The sequence below is a fragment of the Girardinichthys multiradiatus genome, chromosome Y, assembly GCF_021462225.1.
Source record: "Girardinichthys multiradiatus isolate DD_20200921_A chromosome Y, DD_fGirMul_XY1, whole genome shotgun sequence".
Classification (NCBI taxonomy): Eukaryota; Metazoa; Chordata; class Actinopteri; order Cyprinodontiformes; family Goodeidae; genus Girardinichthys; species Girardinichthys multiradiatus.
The window spans coordinates 28,203,667-28,225,766 of NC_061818.1; the positions used below are offsets into that span (position 1 = coordinate 28,203,667).

The 22,100-nt window shown below is 39.1% G+C and overlaps 1 protein-coding gene across 2 annotated transcripts in view; it reads left to right on the forward strand.

The window, feature by feature from the left end:
- The window catches only part of LOC124864070 (noelin-2-like), a 59,586-nt gene that overhangs the window by 31,937 nt on the left and 5,549 nt on the right, over positions 1-22,100 (forward strand). Inside the window, exons 1-3 of one of the 2 annotated variants that reach the window (XM_047358693.1) lie at positions 2,208-2,422; positions 12,548-12,697; positions 20,227-20,382. In XM_047358693.1, coding sequence (XP_047214649.1) covers positions 2,279-2,422; positions 12,548-12,697; positions 20,227-20,382 — 450 coding nt within the window. In that variant the 5' untranslated portion in view covers positions 2,208-2,278. Of the gene's footprint in view, positions 1-2,207; positions 2,423-12,547; positions 12,698-20,226; positions 20,383-22,100 lie in introns of those variants that run through there. The other variant, XM_047358694.1, reaches the window with a different exon arrangement.

Below are 22,100 nucleotides of genomic sequence, written 5' to 3' on the forward strand. Positions count from 1 at the left end.
CAGGCTACTTCTTTGTGGTCAGACCGATTGTATTTAAGTAACTTTTTGAATCTGTAGGTCAGATAGTAATCAGACCTAGGTGTGGTTAGGGTTACTGAAGTGAAAAATGTGGTTATATCATTCCTGATTTAACAAGAATTATAATTATATTTTGTTTTTTGTATTTCATCAGGTTATCTTGGTCTGATATTAAAATTTGTCTAATGGTCTGAAAAATTACAGTGTGACACAAAAAACAAAGAACATAAGAAATCTGCAAGTTGTTAAATGCTTTTTCAATGGACTGTATCTCAGTGTATACAGAGAACTGTTTAATCTAACAAATCCTGACAAAATGCTACAATTTTGCAGTCCTGATAACGATTCTTAAGGAATTTGTGTATTTTATTATGGACCTGCAGAGATCAGCAGATGCTCTGTTGTGATTTGCACTATATACTCTTCTGCTCTGGCTTAAACCTCTGGTAGAAATTAAAAAAGTGTCTACTTTTAAGTTCTCCTATGGTATTCTTGTAAGGTGCAACATTTCTCTCAAGAAATTATTTCCTACTTAACAACAGACAGTAATCTCAAATGTGGAGTTATTGTTGCAATTCTGTTCGTAACCACCAGAGGCCAGTATTGATGCAGAAATAGAAACTGCACAGACAGAGGGAGCCAGCAGGTTTGCTGGAGTTTCCACTTGAAGCTCAGAAAGCTCTCTTTCCTCATATCAATTCACCACACAGAGGAACCCATATTAGTCACACAACAGCACTGTTTGACCGCCCAAGACTGACAAAGTGAAGTCAGCAGAACTTAAGGAAGGGAGACAACAAGCTGACTTGCTCCTTTTGTCTTGGTTAGCATTTTGCCATCATTATGTTTTGAGGTCTAGGCAGTAAAATTTGACTAAGATTTGTAGTTAAGAAAAGACTCTGAGAAGATACTTGAGACATAGTATCCATTTTTCTTCTTAATCTGGGGACATTGCCCCTCAAATTCACAAAATCAGTGCAGCATTTAAAACAAATCTGATTCCTTTCTTGATATAAGGAAAATGTAGGTAGCAGTCCCAGAAGTGCCATTTACGATATACTAAGTACGTTATATGATGTATGATGTTCCTGAACTGTGCCAATGCACCTGCACTGAAAAACTGCTTGTAAAGCAGACTTGTGTGACAAACAACAAGGCTGGCTTGTGTTTGTCATATAAAAGTAAATTGAAAGTCAAGATAGAGGGCATATATCATTCCGAACAACCCCACAACATATATTTTTAGCTTTAAGGGAGTTTTACACTTTAATCTGATACCTTTTGATTGATAGTAATTCAATCTTCTTTCAGAACACTTTAATACTGTGAAAATATTGACTTGTGTGTGAATGGGGCTATGTAATGTTCTTATGACAGAACAGAGGAGGTGAATACAGTGAATGGATAGAATATGATTATGGACAGTGACTGTGCCGGCTGCAGGCTCTTCTAGACTGTCATGAAGCACAAATGATAGATGAGCTGTCAGTGGCACCAGTAGGCAGAAGCACCTAGATCTCTCCCATTTTTAATACCATGCCAAACCAGATGTCCAACTTTCATATCTATCACGCCGTATACTCTATTCCACACAGACAGGGTAATTAGACTGGAGGACAGTCTACTGTGAAAAGTATGGCACTCAGATGCCCTGGGCAACCACATGTCATATAGCATAGAGAAGATATCAGCGTTCTGAAATCAGTCTCACTTCAGTCTACACACACACACACACACACACACACATATATATATATATATATATATATATACCAAGATGTGAGTCATAAAACAACAGCCAAATGTCAGACAAAAAGAGAGGGAAGGAAAGATTGCAAAAACAGAGCAATAGCTGATTGGGAGGGGATGAGATGGAGAGGCAGCCAATGCGCAGCCCTGCATGTTGAGGAGGAGAGAGGGTGGAGAGTGTAAGTGGGAGGGAAGCTGAGGCAGTCACTCTGAGAGGAAAGGCTCTCAGTGTGATGGTGTTGGATGTGAACTGCTCTTCTCTGACTGGTCTCCTGCCTTATCCGTTTGAATGAGCTGGGATGTGTAAATACATAGTTGTGCTTAACGTATTTTGAGGGGTTCACTGCTGCTCAACCTGAGCAGAGACTGACTGGCTTGTTACCGTTCCCAGGCTATCTGCAGCAGAGGGGGGTGTGGGTGGGAGGGGGTGTTGACTGAACCTGAGGTCTAGGCCAGGGCAGGGCGGTGCTGCCTGTCAGGCCGTTTGTGCCGGGCACCACGGGAAGAAAAAATGACTGTTCCTATGCTCAAGATCGGGGCAGTGCTTAGCACTATGGCCATGGTGACCAACTGGATGTCTCAGACTCTGCCTTCTCTAGTGGGACTCAATGGGACAACTGTCTCCAGAGGGGGCACTTCAGAAAGGACTGTTAGTGTGAGTATGACTTAATTTACTTCATGCAGCTCTATTTGCATGCATTGTTTTAGTTTGAGCATGCTCTGGAAACGTAAGCATGACATTGAGAAGATGACAAAAATAAAAGAGTGACACAGCAGAAGATAAAAGTAATAAAAACTTATAATTGAGCTGGAGTATTCGCTTCTATGTTTAACTAAAGAAAACTGCTGAAGGGTTTCAGAGGTGGAGGTTACAGATGGGAGATAGACCAAGAGTCCGACTGAACGAGGTTTACTGTATCAAAAGAAATATGATGCTCTTGGATGTACATATGAGACGTGAGGTGTACAAATAGGCTGAACTGGGTTTATGCTTGTGAGAGATTAAGAAAGCTACCATTACAGATATAGTAAACCATATGGTTTTGTGGAGCTGATGGGAGTTGGAGAGCTCTCCTGAGTGATGTTCAGGCTGATCCTGTGTGTCAGTCAGCTCCAGGGTGGGAAAGAGGAATCTCATATTCAGCGAATGGGAGGCAACAACTTTTCTACAAAGGCAATTCTACAGCTCTGAATGTGCCTTTTTCCTTTACATTGTTTGTTAATTGTTTCTTTTGAACAAATCTGTGATCTAGTAATTAGGGGGGTTTAAAAATAAGATCTTATCTCAGGACTCTCTCATTTGTGTCCAAATGTTTTAATTTGATTATTTATGACTACAATATTTTCAGGGCTCATCTGGAGTTAAGGAATGCATTTTCTCCTATGTTGGGTGAGTTTTTATGGCAGCTTACCCATTAGGCAAATGCCCAGATCTGTTGAAATGACAGAAATTGAGCATCCCAAGAGGTGTATGACCATCTGGATATATGTCTATGGAGGCATTTGTGCACATTTGTAGAAGAGTATGTTCATGTGTAATCTATGTCTCTGTGATGAGGCATTTGTGTCTTAAGGGTAAAGGTCCGTCTGTTTGATGAGGATTCTTTTTTTCATTACACCCATCTGCCACTTTTATATTTCCTTATTCTACCATGACATAAAGGTTTTATCCCAAAAATCTGTCATCCTTCTTCTATCTTTGTAAACAAAAATCCATGTCTGACATATTTGTTCTTAGTTGTAGCAAAATACTTAACATTTTTTACAATCCTATTAACCCCACATCATTCCTCACAGCATCTTGCTGGACTAACGATCAGTTTAGGTGGGTTTTTTTTATGCACACTTTCTATGACGAATGCAAATAATACAGGCCTTCCAGTCATTTAACCCATTCCAATCAAGGCTCAGAACGTGTAGCTTTACCATTTGCATTTCAAAAACCACATAACAAAATTAATTATCATATATATCGTCATCATTGCATACTTTGCTTGGAGGATTCTGCCATGCATAACCAGTGGCAGAATAAAAATGCTCCTATAAAGTTCAAATAATCAAAGTTTCATCAAAATCAAGAAGAGAGTTTAATGTTGTGAGGAATAATTGCATTCTAAAATACTGTTGTGATAGAAAACATGTTTGCTTAGTGACAGGAATATCCTCTCCTTATACACAATGGCAGCGTATAAAATATTTATTTAAAGCCATGCTTCAAAATCCCATCACTATTAATGAAACATTTGCCAGGGATGATCTAAGAAGCAGGCGTGACTCACAAAATGTTTAGAGCTACGATCAAAGACAATCAGGCTGCTTTCTTGTGACGCTCTGGTGCTGGCGTGTCAGTGGCTGTTATATGGCTACTCCCCACTCTGGCGCACATGCTCACTGCTTTTTGAATCGTCCCTGCTAAGAGCTATTTTCAAAGTCTGCTTCACTTGTTTGCTGTGCCTGTGTTTGAACCACCTGACTCAAGAACACAGCTGACTGAGTACATGTATGCCTTTCTGCAATGGTACTGAGTACAACTTAAGCCTGGATGCTTGTACACATCTGGATAGTGCAAACCCATGTTTGGAATTGAGGGGGAACTTATGAGAACTTTAACACTTACACTAAACTAGTGTGATGAGCTGCAGAGTTGTGTTCGGCTTTATAAAAGCTATTATTCTCATATGCTCTACATTGCTGTGACAAAAGTATTTTTTTTATCCCACAGATTTCTTTAGTTTTCTTTAAATGTCAGAAAAAGATTAACTAGTCATACAAAACCCATGTTTTTAAACATTTGATAAGAGAAAATTTCATTTGATAAGAAAAAAATACTCTTCAAATCATGCCTGGCCTTTGTGAATAAATGCTTGTCCCCCCACTTCTCACCACCACCACAATCATAGTGGAGGTGGTGTGATGATCTGGAGCTACTTTGCTTCTACACAATCTGGACAAGTTGTTATAATTGCTGGAACCATGAATTCTGCTCTGTAACCTTCAGCTCAGGCACACTTGGGTTTTGCAGTAAGACATTGACCCAAAGTGCACCTGCTTGAAAACTCTTCAATGTTGTTGAATTAAAATGCGCTACAAATTCTCCAAAACTTTGTGAGTCAAAATTCCTCCACAACAATGTGTAAGACTTGTTTCTATTCATTGCAAATGCTGATTGCAGTTGTTGCTGTCCAGGGTGGCACAAGCAGTTATGACGTTTAAGGGTCAATTATTTTTGTTACGTGGGCCAGGTTAATTTTGGTAGATCTTTCTCCCTTAAATGAAATCCTAGTTAGAAAACTACTTTTAATATTTACTCAGGTTGCCCTGGTTCGATATTTAAATTTGTCTGACAATCTGAAACATGTAAGTCTGACAAAAAAGTAAGAACATTAGAAATGGGTAAATACTTTTTCGCAGCACTGTATTGAATACTTCTCCAATCTATAGACAATGTTTGGGCAGCACTTTATAAAGCATTATCGCTTGAATTTATTGAGTTTGTGAATAAGCTAGAGCGAAAAGACTCTCTTTCTAGCTGTTAAAGTTCACAAACACTGGGTATAGATGCTGTACTACTATAGAAAATGTCCAGTGGTGAAAGGTTAGCCTTTAAAGAAAAAGTTTGTTTTGGTCACTAACAATCTTACATTGGAATTAAAAAGAAACTGTGAACAAGATTAGTTAAGGCTGTCCAAGTTCAAACATAAACATCAATTGAAATCTTTTTTAAACGTTTTTCCCTGTTTTATTTTAATGCAATCTCAATTTATCCAGGAAACATAACTTGTGTCTTGGACAATACAGGCAGCAGTATCGGTTAAGACATACATACATACATAATCAGCATTTTAATCAAAATCAGTGAGGCAAAATATCTAATGCCAGATGGTTCTGCATTCAAGTCATGAGAAGTAATTTCAAATATTCAAAAAGATCATGTTGTTAAGGTTCTGGTCATTCTCCAGGACTGCTGGTCCTCAAAATATCTGTTGTCATTTTTGCCCACTGCATTTACTAGTTCTCAGCATCTGTCATTAAACGTTGATATGTCTACAAGAACTTTAATTAAAAAATTTAGCTCTGAGTTGAATGAAAGAGAGGGAAACATTTTGCATTACATTACAAAGTGATTTCCAGAACTACTATATCACAAACACCTGCAAACAAATAGATTCCATATAAAATCCTCATAAACTGAAACACTTACAGGATTCAAAAATTTAAATGCTGTACATAAAATTTTCCAAACACAATTATTTAGAAATTGTTTTATGAAATTTAAATTTACTTAAAAAATAGTCTATTGTGCTTGGTTTTCAGTGTGAAAAACACAAAGATATGTCGTTTTTACTAAATAAAAAGAGAAGCCGTGTCATTTGTACACCTTCAGAGATAAGATAGCATTTTTAAAGCATCACAAGCTTGTGATACCAAAACACAGGAATATCCTGCAATGGCTAAAGGTCTGAGGTTCAGGTGGTTCCTTTGGAGGTTTGATGAGCATGTCCCACTGGTAGCAGACTCCACACTTGCTGGAGGCACTTTATATCCCTTCTGGCCTAGGATACCATGGACGGATGGATGGCGAGACCTTCTTCTTTTAATCAACACCAGCAGTAGAAAAATTAATTGATAGAAAATGTCTGCAATAATCCTGCCTTCTGACACTAAACATATTCAGTAGACAGTGCATTTAGGTTTGTGTTTACTACTGCATTATCTTTTGTTTTTGAAATAACTTCAGGCTGGTGTGAGTAATGTGGTGATGAACAATTCACAATTGTACTGTGGTTGGATTCCCAGAGCACTACTATAAAAGTCATTGTGTTTGATATCCAGGATAAAACCTCTTTGAGACAGAAGGTTGTCTTAAGTATTCTCACCATGAACAGGGAGAAGGCAGCAAATAATGGTGGTATACAAAGAGCCAGGACTCTGAATCTGATTAGGGTCACTCAGATGGTGTCTGGACGTTGAAGCTGTAAACTTTATCACACCCACCATGTTATCTCATAAAGGAGATAGTTAAGAGTGATCCTTGGCTTTGGATTAGAGAATGAACACTGCTTACAGAGTTTTTCATGCACATGACTTTTTTGCTTATTCTCCTGCGTTAAGCCACATTTTATTTGAGTTCAGGCTCCGACAGGTATTCGTTTATGCCGGCTCATTGTGAAGCAGGTTTCAGAGCCAGAATATCAGTAAAAGCCAATGTATATGATAGCATTTTAATAGGTTCGATATGTTAACTATGTGGAGACTTGTACAAACATCTACAAGGGTATTAGTATCATTATAAGAGTGTCATTAGAACATACTAAAATTAGCCATAAAGATTATTTCCTCATTGAAAAGCCATTTATTAAACGGTTCACAAGATTCTGCAATCCATATTTTCAGCAGTGACTGTAATTTAACAGTTTATAGTGTTTTATCACATCACCCACCCTCGCCTCTTTCCTGGTTCAGCAGAAGTTGTGATACAGCTGTCTTGCACCCATGTAACGCCAGCGTAGATGCCAAATGCTTTTCACCAGGAGACTTGGTAGCATGCAAGCAGGAAGGTTTAAAACAGAGTGAAGTTGCATCTGCTCTTTGGAAATTGCAGAGCAGTTGTTAGTGTCATTTTTTCCTACCTCTCCAACTGTGCTGCCAACTTAGGAAAACAAAACACTTGGTAAACTTGATGCCCAGCACTGCTGCCTTTCAGGTGTGATCTGGACTGGAACGAGTCAGATGCAGCAGATGGGGAGAGAGCGGGACGTCGTTCAGAGCAGTGGCAGACGCCGGATTGATGGAGTGGGAGCAAATATAAGGCAGCAGGGAGTAAAATGGGTGATGGGGGGGAGGTGGGTATGATGAGTTTATGAGTCATATTATTGACTGGCAACCACGCTGCGCTGATTGTGGTAATCGGTTTTCCTTGGAAGCAGAGGAGGCTTGGGACTTCGATGAGAGACTTCACTGGGTTTTATTTTAAAGGCCGGCAGCTGGCTAGTGCATTGAGGGCAGACAGATTGTTTATTTTCAGAGTGGGGTTGTGTATTTGCATGTTTATTTATATATAGTCAATTCAGCAGTGAGCTGCAAATTAGAAAAATTAGAAATGTTTGCTTGGCTGTGGCACAGATGCAACTGAGTCATGTGTGGCAAAGATAGATGAGTCAGTTTGTTGGCAACAAGTGCTGAAAGAAGTTAATACTTCTCAAATTTGTAAAAAGTACAAGACATGGATGCTGCAGAGCATGGATAAAGAAGGCTGACAATGAAGGATGGAAATGAAAGAAGGAGTAAGATTACATACTTAAATTAGTAATCCCATGTATCCTAGCCTTGAGACTGTCGCTGTGATTCCTCCTGCATCCTCATTATTCCAATCTCTCTCTATGCTGAACATCTCACCCACTGCTCTTGTCCTAACAGTGTCCCTCCTCTTTAGTGCAGCAGTTCCTCAGATGTGATGCATTTAGTGTCACGGTCAGCTCTCCCTCATATCTCAGAACTTGGTTCTAACATTTGCCCCTTCAGCCTGGTGTTCATGCAAGTTATAATAGACTTGTCGTCATGCTCATAAAGTAAGGATCTGCAGATTTATGATCTCATTTAACTCTGGCTTTGTAGCAGCCAGCTCCTGGGTCGGTCTAATGAAACGCCAGAGGAAGTCTATATTGCAAGTCGACGGCAATACCAGCGGCTTTAATGTCTAATTGGATAATCTCTCTGAACTGCGGTAGTCAGCAACAAAATAGTGATTTTTAGGTTTCTGTCTACAATTATTTCTAGAGATTTTTCTTTGTTTTTACATGTTTTCTTCCAAAACTAGACCCATAAGATTGTAATAAGAGATGATGACAAAAAGCAAGAAAGCAAGAAATGACAATGTGAAATTAGACCCGTTGAAATTGTCCCTCAGCTTTTTAACTTGGCAAAATTTAACTTAAACGAGGCAAAATATGAGTTATTTTTCTCCTCCCTGCCATCTCCTCCTGTTTCTATTGAAGAGCATATCAGTAACTCTTGCCTTGACTCAGATTTCTCTTGGGAGCTTGAGGTTAAAGCATGCCAGCCGCTGATGGCATGGTTTAAGAAGTGTAATTTAAGGCCCAAAAAGGGAATCCCAAGCCAGAAATCCTTAGGAGCAAGCTGAATTGATTTATTTTTGTGTTATTTTTAAGTTGTTTTCATTCCTTTGTGACTTCTGTAATAGGCTTTCATACAGACTGTCTCAGATTTGCTGCTTAGATATTCTTTGCCATCTCTCATAGCTAATGGATGAATTACTGGGGCGATGAACTAAATGTCTACACTCTGCTGAAAATGTTGTCTTTGTCTTGGATAAGGAGATTTTCCACCAAACATGAGGTCCTTCAGTTAGCCACAGTTTTTTACGTGAAAACAACAGCAGGTTACATAGCATAATTGTATTCAACATTTGGTTTGCAAACATTATTTGTGTACCAGTTCATATCTTGAAAATATTTCTGATGGCAATGAATATTGAAAATTAGTTTTTGCAACATTAATGAGGTGTGTTGCTTGCACTAGGAAGCATGAATCTCCTAAATGAACAAACGTCAATGAGCCATTCATTGTTGCAAAAAGAGGACTTCATCAAATTTACATAAATGCAATGTGAGTGTTGAAAATCCAGTTCATTTGTACCCTGAGAAATCCTTAGCTTATGAGATTTGATATAGAGATCTACTTGCACTCAGGCACAAAGCATATAGGGACATTTGCATTTGAAAATTACCTCTTCCATCCTACTTTCTAGTTGCGATGAGAATAAGAAAGTTGGAGTAGAATGGATAGGTGGGTGGTAATGAAATTGAAGGTGATTCAAATAGGCTCTTAATTTCAGCCTAACGTCTATAAAATATTAATGATCAAAGGAAAAGATGAGTTACAGTAAAACCTTCCTTACCAAGGAGGAGCAAAGCATAACTTTAAAAATGTTGAATATGATCATTCAAACTGAAATGCCAACAGTTGATATTGAATTGATTTTACTACAAAACAAATATGTTCTAAATTTTTTAAAAGGAAAGCCTTTCTGATACAAACCTCTCTGGGGTTCAAAGAAATATAAAATTGATGTTATGCTTCTGCATCTGTTCAGGCTCTTTTTGAAGTGAAAAGGAATATCTCAGTGGGTGACCCCCACATATTTGGATATAGGATTGTTTTATTGACAGCTGCACATATTCACAGAATGAGTTGCCTTATTGGTTTGTGCAGGTTTGAGTATGGCTAACCTCCAACTGCTAACACTGCAGGATACAGTTTATAATAAGAGGCCATTGTGCTCGCTGTGCCTCAGCAGCAAATGAACGGTGGTCTAGTAGCCATTAAGGGCACACATAAATACATCTTACATTGTAAGTTTGATGATTTTCTTGTAATTTTGAGGCAACTGTCTGTTGCCACGCATTTAAATCTTAATCCCATCAATTGAACGCGCAATCCAAGAACATTCATTTTTAAAATGTAACCCAAGAGTCTTGTTTTGACCTAAGATTCCTCAGATTTGAACATGTTACCAAATGTTAAACTTTACTCACTTTAATCGCATGGGAATGCATTACTGATGATAATGTCATTTAGAGGTTCCTCTTATTATTTTTCAAGATCAACATTAAGTGAATCCTTAAACTCCTAGCAGGTCACATGGCAATGTTCAAGGTATGTACTACATTCAGCATTTGTAATATCTGAAAAGGGATGATCTCTGATTAAAAAAGAGAAAACTGTAACCTCTCTACATATCATAACCTATATGTAGGTTTTTTTTAGATGATTTCATTCTGAAAATGACCTCTGATTTGGCATGAACATTATGCAAGGCTTAAACATGCCCACCACTTCACAATTTATGCCATGTTTTAATTTGTTTAGTCTGATGTGGTGAGGGAATCAGGTACAAGAAAAGATCACATACCCCATCCCCTAGACAATTGCTGAATGAGACAGACTATCAGACCCAGTGGAAATAAACTGGGGGAGATTCAGCCTCTTGTGTCTTGCTATCATTCAGCTCTGGCTGCTGTAGACCACTATTTTCCTCACCATACAACATCCTAATGTTTGCTGCAAAGAGGAGGAAAAAAGAAGGATTGGGACTGATGGGGGTGAACAAATCAGTGCAGGTCATTGTAGGGTATGACTGAACAATAACACAAAAAATCTGCATCAATACTGAAAATGTTGCATTGGTCATTTAGCTTGTGGGCCAAAAGTCCCACCATGAGTCATTCTCATGGAGTTAGACATTCAGTCACTCTGAAATATTGCTAGTGTGTATTTGTAATGCTGTATGAATGGAATATTACCCCCCCTTAATTAAAGCTAAAAACATTCATTAGATAATTACATGAACCTGCTTAGTATGCTGTGAGTATAATGTATGGAATAAAGAATGAAAAGATGTACGTGTAAAATGCCATTTTTACATGGTTTAGAGAAGATAGAGGTAACTCCAAAATCAGCAACCAAGGTTCACTTTGCAGTTCATCAGATTTAAGTTCCACTTGTTCTTCGAGAGTGAAAGAGGGAGAGCACAGGAAGAGGAGGCGGGTGTCACAGAATTGCTAGGAATGACACAATGTGACCGTCAGCACACTTGCTGCCAGGATGGTTGCTACGTTAAACTCTGATCACACACCCACCTGCTCCCCAAGACATTTTAATCTGAACCTCCCCAACCCAAAGAGACTGCAGCATAGCCCCATCATGCTTGCAGAGAAAAAAAATGTAAGTGGCTCTAAAACCACAGAATGGCTTTTTGTTTCACTTATTCGGATGGGTTTTTAATTTTACTGCAAAATGTATTGTGCTTTCTCCTATTACATGTAGTTATATGCTGACTGCATGTCATGGAGTCTGAATTTACTGTCAATGAACAATTGGCAGAGCCAAGCCTGTATGCATGTGCGAGTGTGCTCCAGGCTGCAATGCACTATTTTTGATTGAATTAAGTCTGAAAGAGACATTCATCCTTTTAGTCTCATTCTTCTTCCCTTGGTAAGGGGTATTATTGATCCTGAACAGCTCCATTTCCTTTCTCTGTCCAAACTTATAAGATGCTCAGCCTTTAAACAGCCTTGCCTGATCCCTCTTGCTTATTCCTTCCCCTTATTTGTCTCCGTGTTGCCATATTTTTGTTTTTTTCATACCTTCGGGCATTTTCTACCAATGTACTTATCTTATCTTGATCTACACACAGATCTATTTTCTTTGTCTCATCTTCTTTATAACTATTTCAGGCCCCAGTTCTCTCCTATGGTGTTTTACTGCTGCGAGCACCACCTCAGTCAATCTCTTTATTCACTTCCTCTCTGTTGCTCTGCGATAAAAGCTAACATTTGATTTCATGTGAATTTAAGTAGTTGGGTAGAGTGAATTGCTATTACTTTTCTGTTTCAAAAAATTGTTTGTTTTATCGATTTTACAAAGGGAAAATACATCAGGGAGAAAATAGCACCTAGAAGCTTAGTTGGTGACAGATTGAGCACAACTGATGCATGCTTGATATGAAGCATGTCAAAGGAAATATTTTCTTGTCCTAAATTTCTACAAGACTTTCAAGTATTGGATAAATGTATTTCCTTCGAAAAATTGTATAAGGGTACAACACTTTTCTGATTGCTGTTGATTAATGCTGGCAGAATAAAACCATCTTGTCTGCACTTATGCATTTTGAAAAGCCTGGCAGTATAGCTTAAAAGAAACAGACAGAAGCAACTTTTTTCCTCTGCCTTGTCTCACATTTATGTCTGTGATTCTGCAGGCTATTTACCCCAGCCCAGAGGAAGGCTGGCAAATCTACAGCTCAGCACAGGACGCAGATGGGAAGTGTATCTGCACCGTGGTCGCACCAGCCCAGAACATGTGTAACCGCGACCCACGCAGCAGGCAGCTCCGCCAGCTCATGGAGAAGGTGACAGCTGTCAATAACACACTCACTTCAAGACCCGACTGTTACCCACACAGACGCACAAACACAAACTCACACTCTGTGCTTAATGTCTGACGCCGTCTGTCACATGCAGGCTGCTGGATTGTGCTACCTCCTTCAGCTCATAACTCATCAGTCAGACGTGACATTATTAAGAAGATATCCGTGTTCTTCAAAGCAAAAGACTAGTAATAATAATGTCATCAGGATATATACATTTCCTTACAAATGTTCTCATACTTTTTGAACTTTTTGTACTTTAAATTACAACCTCATACTAAGGATTGTTGTATCCAGTTGCATTAGTAAGTTCTGGTATAAAGTGCCCTACAAAAATATTCCCTCCCCTTGAACTTTACCCTATTTTGTCACATCACAACCACACACTTCAATGTGCTTTCGTAGAATTTTGTGCTAAACATCAACATAAAGTTGCACATCACTGTGAAGTGAACAGAAAATGAGTTCTTCATATTCTTATAAATACTTTAGATTTTACTTTCCATTTTAGGACGATGTGTTGAACCGTGTTATGAAATGTATTGTTTTATGACTTAAGTCTGCTTTTAAAGTATCCACAACATTATGCATGTCTGTTTTCTGTGTTCCTTAGTCTACATGATGCTGTTTGTTCACAAATGGTCTCAATCAAATCTCTGAGCCTTTCACAGAACAGCTGTACTTATACTGGGATATTATTACACACACTCCATATGCTAAATAGGTGATTTCTGAAGGCAAATGGTTGTGTTAGGATTTATTTAGTTATACCACAATAAAGGGGTCTGAATACATATGTTTTTAGACTTTTATTTGTGGGACAAAATAAAAACCATACATTATATATATACAGGTCCTTCTCAAAATATTAGCATATTGTGATAAAGTTCATTATTTTCCATAATGTCATGATGAAAATTTAACATTCATATATTTTAGATTCATTGCACACTAACTGAAATATTTCAGGTCTTTTATTGTCTTAATACGGATGATTTTGGCATACAGCTCATGAAAACCCAAAATTCCTATCTCACAAAATTAGCATATTTCATCCGACCACTAAAAGAAAAGTGTTTTTAATACAAAAAATGTCAACCTTCAAATAATCATGTACAGTTATGCACTCAATACTTGGTCAGGAATCCTTTGGCAGAAATGACTGCTTCAATGCGGCGTGGCATGGAGGCAATCAGCCTGTGGCACTGCTGAGGTCTTATGGAGGCCCAGGATGCTTCAATAGCGGCCTTTAGCTCATCCAGAGTGTTGGGTCTTGAGTCTCTCAACGTTCTCTTCACAATATCCCACAGATTCTCTATGGGGTTCAGGTCAGGAGAGTTGGCAGGCCAATTGAGCACAGTGATACCATGGTCAGTAAACCATTTACCAGTGGTTTTGGCAACCACAGCAACCACAGCTTCTGCCGCTGTTTCTGGTTCAAAAGTGGCTTGACCTGGGGAATGCGGCACCTGTAGCCCATTTCTTGCACACGCCTGTGCACGGTGGTTCTGGATGTTTCTACTCCAGACTCAGTCCACTGCTTCCGCAGGTCCCCCAAGGTCTGGAATCGGCCCTTCTCCACAATCTTCCTCAGGGTCCGGTCACCTCTTCTCGTTGTGCAGCGTTTTCTGCCACACTTTTTCCTTCCCACAGACTTCCCACTGAGGTGCCTTGATACAGCACTCTGGGAACAGCCTATTCGTTCAGAAATTTCTTTCTGTGTCTTACCCTCTTGCTTGAGGGTGTGAATAGTGGCCTTCTGGACAGCAGTCAGGTCGGCAGTCTTACCCATGATTGGGGTTTTGAGTGATGAACCAGGCTGGGAGTTTTAAAGGCCTCAGGAATCTTTTGCAGGTGTTTAGAGTTAACTCGTTGATTCAGATGATTAGGTTCATAGCTCGTTTAGAGACCCTTTTAATGATATGCTAATTTTGTGAGATAGGAATTTTGGGTTTTCATGAGCTGTATGCCACAATCATCCGTATTAAGACAATAAAAGACCTGAAATATTTCAGTTAGTGTGCAATGAATCTAAAATATATGAATTTTAAATTTTCAATATATATATATATATATATATATATATATATATATATATATATATATATATATATATATATATATATATATACACTGCTCAAACACTTAAACAAAACAATATAACTCCAAGCAAATCAAACTTCTGTGAAATCAAACTGTCCACTGATTGACAATCAATTTCACATGTTGTTGTGTAAATGGAATAGACAACAGGAGGAAATCTTTGGCGATTAGCAAGACACACTCAATAAAGGAGTGGTTCTGCAGGTGGGGACCACAGACCACTTCTCAGTACCTATGCTTTCTGGCTAATGTTTTGGTCACTTTTGAATGTTGGTGGTGCTTTCACACTCGTGGTAGCATGAGACGGACTCTACAACCCACACAAGTGGCTCAGGTAGTGCAGCTCATCCAGGATGGCACATCAATGTGAGCTGTGGCAAGAAGATTTGCTGTGTCTGTCAGCGTAGTGTCCAGAGCCTGGAGGCGCTACCAGGAGACAGTCCAGTACACCAAGAGACGTGGAGGAGGCCGCAGGAGGGCAACAACCCAGCAGCAGGACCGCTACCTCCACCTTTGTGCAAGGAGGAACAGGAGGAGCACTGCCAGAGCCCTGCAAAATGACCTCCAGCAGGCCACAAATGTGCATGTGTCTGCACAAACGGTTAGAGACCGACTCCATGGGGCCCGACGTCCACAAATGGGGGTTGTGCTCACAGCCCAACATCATGCAGGACGCTTGGCATTTGCCAAAGAACACCAGGATTGTCAAATTCGCCACTGGCGCCCTGTGCTCTTCACAGATGAAAGCAAGTTCACACTGAGCACATGTGACAGATGTGACAGAGTCTGGAGACACCGTGGAGAGCGATCTGCTGCCTTCAACATCCTTCAGCATGACTGGTTTGGCAGTGGGTCAGTAATGGTGTGGGGTGGCATTTCTTTGGAGGGCTGCATGGTCCTCCATGTGCTCGCCAGAGGTAGTCTGACTGCCATTAGGTACCGAGATGAGATCCTCACACCCCTTATGACACCATATGCTTGTGCGGTTGGCCCTGGGTTCCTCCTAATGCAGGACAATGCTAGACCTCATGTGGCTGGAGTGTGTCAGCAGTTCCTGCAAGATGAAGACATTGAAGCTATGGACTGGCCCGCCCGTTCCCCAGACCTGAATCCGATTGAGCACATCTGGGACATCATGTCTCGCTCCATCCACCAATGTCACGTTGCACCACAGACTGTCCAGGAGTTGGCGGATGCTTCAGTCCAAGTCTGGGAGGAGATCCCTCAGGAGACCATCCGTCGTCTCATCAGGAGCATGCCCAGGCGTTTTAGGGAGGTCATACAGGCACGTGGAGGTCACACACAATACTGAGCCTCATTTTGACTTGTTTTAAGGACATTACATCTAAGTTGGATCTGCCTGTAGTGTGTTTTTCCACTTTAATTTTGTGTGTGACTCCAAATCCAGGCCTCCATTGGTTAATAAATTTGATTTCCATTGATGATTTTTGTGTATTTTTGTTGTCAGCATATTCAACTTTGTACAGAATGAAGCATTCAATGAGATTATTTTATTCATTCAGATCTAGGATGTGTTATTTGAGTGTTCCCTTAATTTTTTTGAGCAGTGTATTATATAAATGTATGTGTGTGTGTGTGTTTTTTTTGTGTGTGTGTGCATGCATAAATATAAATCGTATTTATGCATGTCTGTCTGCTGTAGTATAGGATAAATGTATTACCTAAGAAATTTTGTCTTCTACACAAAAACATCACACACACACTGTATAGTTTCCAAGCTGCGGATAATTACTGACCTGCAGAGCAGTGTGTGCAAATGTTACATCCTGTAAGAAACCCACTCATTCACAGGCAGACAGATGCAGCCATGAACTGGTGCTTGTTGACTCTCCAGACCCGGAGGCCGTACACCTACGTCTTTTCATTCTTTACAAGTTGAATAATAGATACCAAAGAAACAAAGCTAGATACATGCAGACTGATTGGTAAAAACATGATTTACTCTGCTGGTCTCATGAAATGTTCTCTTCATAAGTAAATAGAAAATAGAGATAACACAGGGGTAGGGGTAGGTTCAGTGACATTGATATAGTCCTGTGAGAAAAGGTAGAGGAAAGCTGAAACGCTGGAAAGGTTCCCAAGGCTCCCTGATGGATCAGTGAGACACATGCATTCACATATTGGATTCATTCTCATTGAAGTTTGCCTTTTCCCCTCTGACAGTCTCTGTGTGCTGATGTTTAAAGCATATGTTTACAGAGAAAAGATCCACTCTTCAACACACTTCACAAGAAGCATATTCCAACTGAAAAAAGCATATCCTAGCACAGATACAGACTGACAAGAGAAACCATTCTAGTCTCATGGCAGCTCATGATTGTCTAAGGAAAATATAAACCTATATGCCTAGGTTTACATTTCTGTTAAGCTAGCCAAGAAAAGCACAGAAATATAGCAGATTTACAGGCTTTACAAAGTTCATATATAGAGGTTGCTGGTGGATTACACATTTGTCACAGGAGACATTCATAATATTTGACAATAACAACCTTTAAACAAGTATTAAACCTTCTTTTTATTAAGCCCACATCTTTGCATCTTTGTATTAGAAATGTTTTTATTGGTATGATGTAATATTGTGATCTTAAATGCTGTGCTTTTATTAGTTTTAAGCTGAATGTTATCATAATTAACAGAAAAGTCTGTCAGTGTGTAATTAACCTATATAGTGTGTTTTACCTAGTGAAATGAGTTACTGAAATAAGCTTTCGAATAATATTGAAATTTATTAAATGTGACCCCACATTCCGCACATGTTTTTTACTGCTTTTATGTTAATATGGAATTATTTTTATTCTTTGTCTATATAGTAAGTTTTAAACTTTGTCAATAAACTCATCAAAATCATTCAAATGTATCATGCATGTAGATTCACCGCAATGCCCCCCCCTTAGAATACTGCACCTTAAACAATTTAGAGCAAGCCTTCAGCAAAAATAGAATATTATACACTCTGTAGTGTATTATTTATCACTGTATTGCATCTTGTTATGAAATGTGGGTGTTATCATTACTGTGTATGTCTTCACGCGTTCCTTACTTGCTGCTGCCTGAAGCAAGCTTAATGAGGACACCTAGGGTCAGCACTATTTCAGCTTCACCCAAATGAAAGCTGCAAATTAAAAGGCGCTGTGTGAGTCTGCGTGTATGTGCGGTCCCAATAAAGCATTGCCTACCAGGGTATCCTCATTTGAACCCAGAGCATGAGGGGGAATTGTTTGTTTGAGTCCAGATCCACAGAAAGCTTTTCCTGACATGGGGAGCCAAGGGTATGTTAGCAACGTCAAAACTGCCCTGTGTTCAAAGAATGTAAAGAAGGCATGTTGAAACTTTATTCAGCTCTCTATAAAGCCTAATAAAGGTCTTGACCCTAAAGGATGGCAGCGAGGCAATACTCACTGCAAATCTTTGAACATCTCATCCCTTTTGACCTCACTGTCTGGCTAGCTGAATGGAGATTAAATCAGATGAAATATGAGGCTGTGGTTAGACGTACACACAAACAAGCCTGAGTCAGAATGAGTCATCACACTGGGCATGAGGGAGACACACCTGCGACTGTATATCTGGGACACTGACAATAAGGATTGCCTTTTTATGAGAGAAAAATTGTCATGCAGCAGTCCCGAATGTTACAGCATTAGGTTGACAAAAAATTTGCTTAGACTCAAGGCTGCAGGAACATTTCATTCCTTAATATGCATCCACCTGTTCCTTATGTACCACAAGGAATGAAAAACTTTAATTGCTGAGGAAAATATTTTGTGGCCAAATACTCCTTAGCCAGTCCACGATGCACGTGGGAGCTACACTGGGTACAGAAACTGTGGGCTGAACCTGAAGTAATTGAGTAGGCTGTCATGGATCGGGCAGGTAAGGCAGTGTGGTGCAAAACAGACTTTTGTGCCAAACTGCGACCTTTGAATGTCAGGTCTGTTATGTTTTCCTGAATTTCGTTTTGAGTTTTGCTGCTGCCTGTCTGTGTGGGCATGCGTCTGTTCATGTGGGCTGCTGGACATATGCACATGATACTCTCCTATACGCACGACAACCCTGCAACATTTGGCGGTGGTTGGATGGTTTCTGGCCCGCTTTGTGCAATGTACAGGAGATGGGGGGGTGTGCGCGAAGCAGTAGGCTGGTTATGCAGCAGCAGAGTGGGCTGTCAGTATGAATAAGCTCACTACTTAGCAAACACCTAATCAAGTGCAAACCCAAATCCGCTGAAAAGTTAGATTCAGAACATGTCTATCAGTGTTTACTGTGGTGTGAGCTGTATTCAATTATGTTTTGGATGTACCCAATAACCTGTGAACATTCAACTGTACAGGGTTTGTACTATCATTGTTTTAATGACTAGGCATGAATATACTTAAAATGCCAAAGCTTTAGAAATTGTACACAAACATTTTAAACACAGTAATTTTAACTGCTTCATGAATAGAATATGATCACCTCACTCAATTAAGGCATGACATTTTTTTTTAAATTCAAATGGACACCATATATTTAGACATTGAAAACTGGGTGTGATAAATTTATAAGCCCATTAACACCTGTTACTAGCTGCGCATTCATTACTGGATTGATACGTATGTCTGTCAGATCTGTCTTACATGACTCTACTGCAACAAGTTGTGATATTGATCTCACACAGTGATATTTTCCATTCGTGTACTATTCTTGAAATTATAGTGTTTGACAGGTTTCATTTCACGAGTTGTGCTTCAGCCCTACCAAATAAAAACAACTCAGTCAATTGAATTGATCTGCAACAAAGATTGTTTTGGTTACTCAACTCTTTAAGCAACCATCTAATATAATGTGCAATTTTTACGCAGGAACTGTTGAAGTATTTTTAAGAACAACATAATTACAATAATGGTCAGAATTTTGGGTAAAATATAGCGAGTGACATTAGTTTTATAAATAGGTGATTAGTTACAATTCCCTTCCAACATACTTCCACATTTCAAACAAGTGTATTGGTTGTTTGTTCTTAATTGATGTTACCAATATTTTCTTTCTGTAAAGGTGTCATACTAAATTGTAAGATATTCCTAAGGTGCTTAGCAATTCGGTTTGACTGGCAGCTATGTGAGTTTGAGATCTTTTTTCTGAATTTACAATGGGTGACCAGTTAGTGTGTACCTCCATACACTGCCACTAACGTTTAATGAACTAGCTTATATGCATATATGCTTTCAACTAAGGATGTCATATTGTTTATTGGTTGTAAAACTTTTTTAACATGATAAGAATTTTGAAGTACTTTTAATTGTCACTTTTATCATAATTCTAATTAATAACACAAGATATGATGATACAATTTTTATCTACATCAGCCATCCTTATTAACTCCCAGAATTACCGTTTTTGCTTTCCAGGTTCAGAATATTAGCCAATCAATGGAGGTGCTAGACCTTAGAACCTACAGAGATCTCCAGTATGTAAGGAACACGGAGAGTCTCATGAAAGTCGTCGATGGAAAGCTGAAAGTGGCCTCAGAAAATCCCCGTAACCTCAATCCAAAGGGCTTTCAGGTAATTGGCTTTGTGTCACCCTCCGTGTCAGAAGTTGTATGTACTATATATAATCTGAATACACTTGATATGAAATTGCTTGATAAACATTGCCAGATGCAATGCAATCTTTGCAGCTCTTCACAGACAATACAATTTTATTTGAATCCTGGTGGACAGGCATATAAACATTGGTAGTGGTAATTCTGTTGTAGTACTTTACATGAGTTATTGGGTCATGCTAAAGTAGGCTAATCTTCTGTGCATTATGCATTTCACATGCTCCTGGTTGATTAAATCTGTGAACCAGGAAGGGCCTTATTTTGTTGTCTTGATTCACTGAACATCTCTTCCATTTTTTGTCGCTCAACCTCTCTTACTAGGTTTAGTTAACAATCTAGCATCTGAGGCAGATATATTCATATTTGTCTTTACCATGTCTCACTCAACGATACAGACCTAACTGCTGTTATCAGCAAGCCTTTTTATTTTTCTGTCAGCAGGCTATCCTGCCCAGCAGCATTCTCCATATTTTTCATACTCTCACATATATTAGATGGGCCATACAATTGTTTGATTAAAAGATGCTTTGATAAATGCTAAGTGCATTTTGCCTCTGGGTTGGTGCCTCAGCACAGAGGAAAGCATTAAAAACTGTGTTTAGCTTTCAGTGTGCCTTCTGAAAGCTATTCCAACAAAGAAAATGAAGATGTTTATGAAATTATCCATTTCATAAGTAAATCTTGAGATTACTGTGCAGACAGAAAATAAATCCAAAGCATTTGTCTGAATGCAAATCTAATGTTTCCATTCTTAAAAGACAGAAAGAAATTGACGGGTTTTGACCAAAGCGGGTTGGCTGATAAATGTGCGCAGTTTAAAGTTGCCAATGGCAGAGCGTGGGAGATTAACGAGAGTGAATTTTCTCAGCTTGAAAAAGTGAAAATTAGATTTATGATGTGGCGCCACGGGGCTGAGAGCTGCTTCATCACCAGATTGACGATAAACCCTCAGAAGGCGGAAACAGCCCCTCCTGTGGTGGCCACACTATTGATAGACTTTTTTTCCCGTCGCGAGCCATCCACCTTCCATGCATTCAGCCTGACTCTCCTGCTGCGTCCTGCACCCCAGCCTAAAGACAAGTTGTTTCTATTTGCTTCTAAACTCATGAAACCCAAGTATACCATCAGAGGTGCATGTTCCTAGACTGAGGAAAACTTTAAACAAATGAGAGTGAAACCATATTTTAATATATGAAAATCAATGCTTAATAAGAGGCTTTCTAATTCATACATTTAGCATTTATCAAGATAAATTCATTGTTTCCAATCATTACAAATCCTCTTCAAATAAATTAAGTTTGTAGAAGTTCAGTCAGTCTATTTACATAAAGGTAAAAGGGAATTTCGAGAGTTTATCAGTGTATTATGTCAATGTAAAGAGACTAAGTGATTGGCTAAATTATAAAAAGGGGAAAATGAAAACTAATATGATATAAATTGTCAGCAGTACCCAATAATCTGATAAGAAGTTGTCTAAAGGGGATGAAAAAGAAACAAGATGACAAGGAAGCAATAACCAAGCCCTGGGTCAAATGTGGGCAAATTTAATCTTGAACTTATTTACTGCAACAAGGCTGTTTAATGAATTTGACACAGGATACTGGGTTAGGTTTTCTACCCCCAAAATAGGTCAATGTCTAGCATTAGGGCTACCTGGATTTCCTAACCAGTACTCAT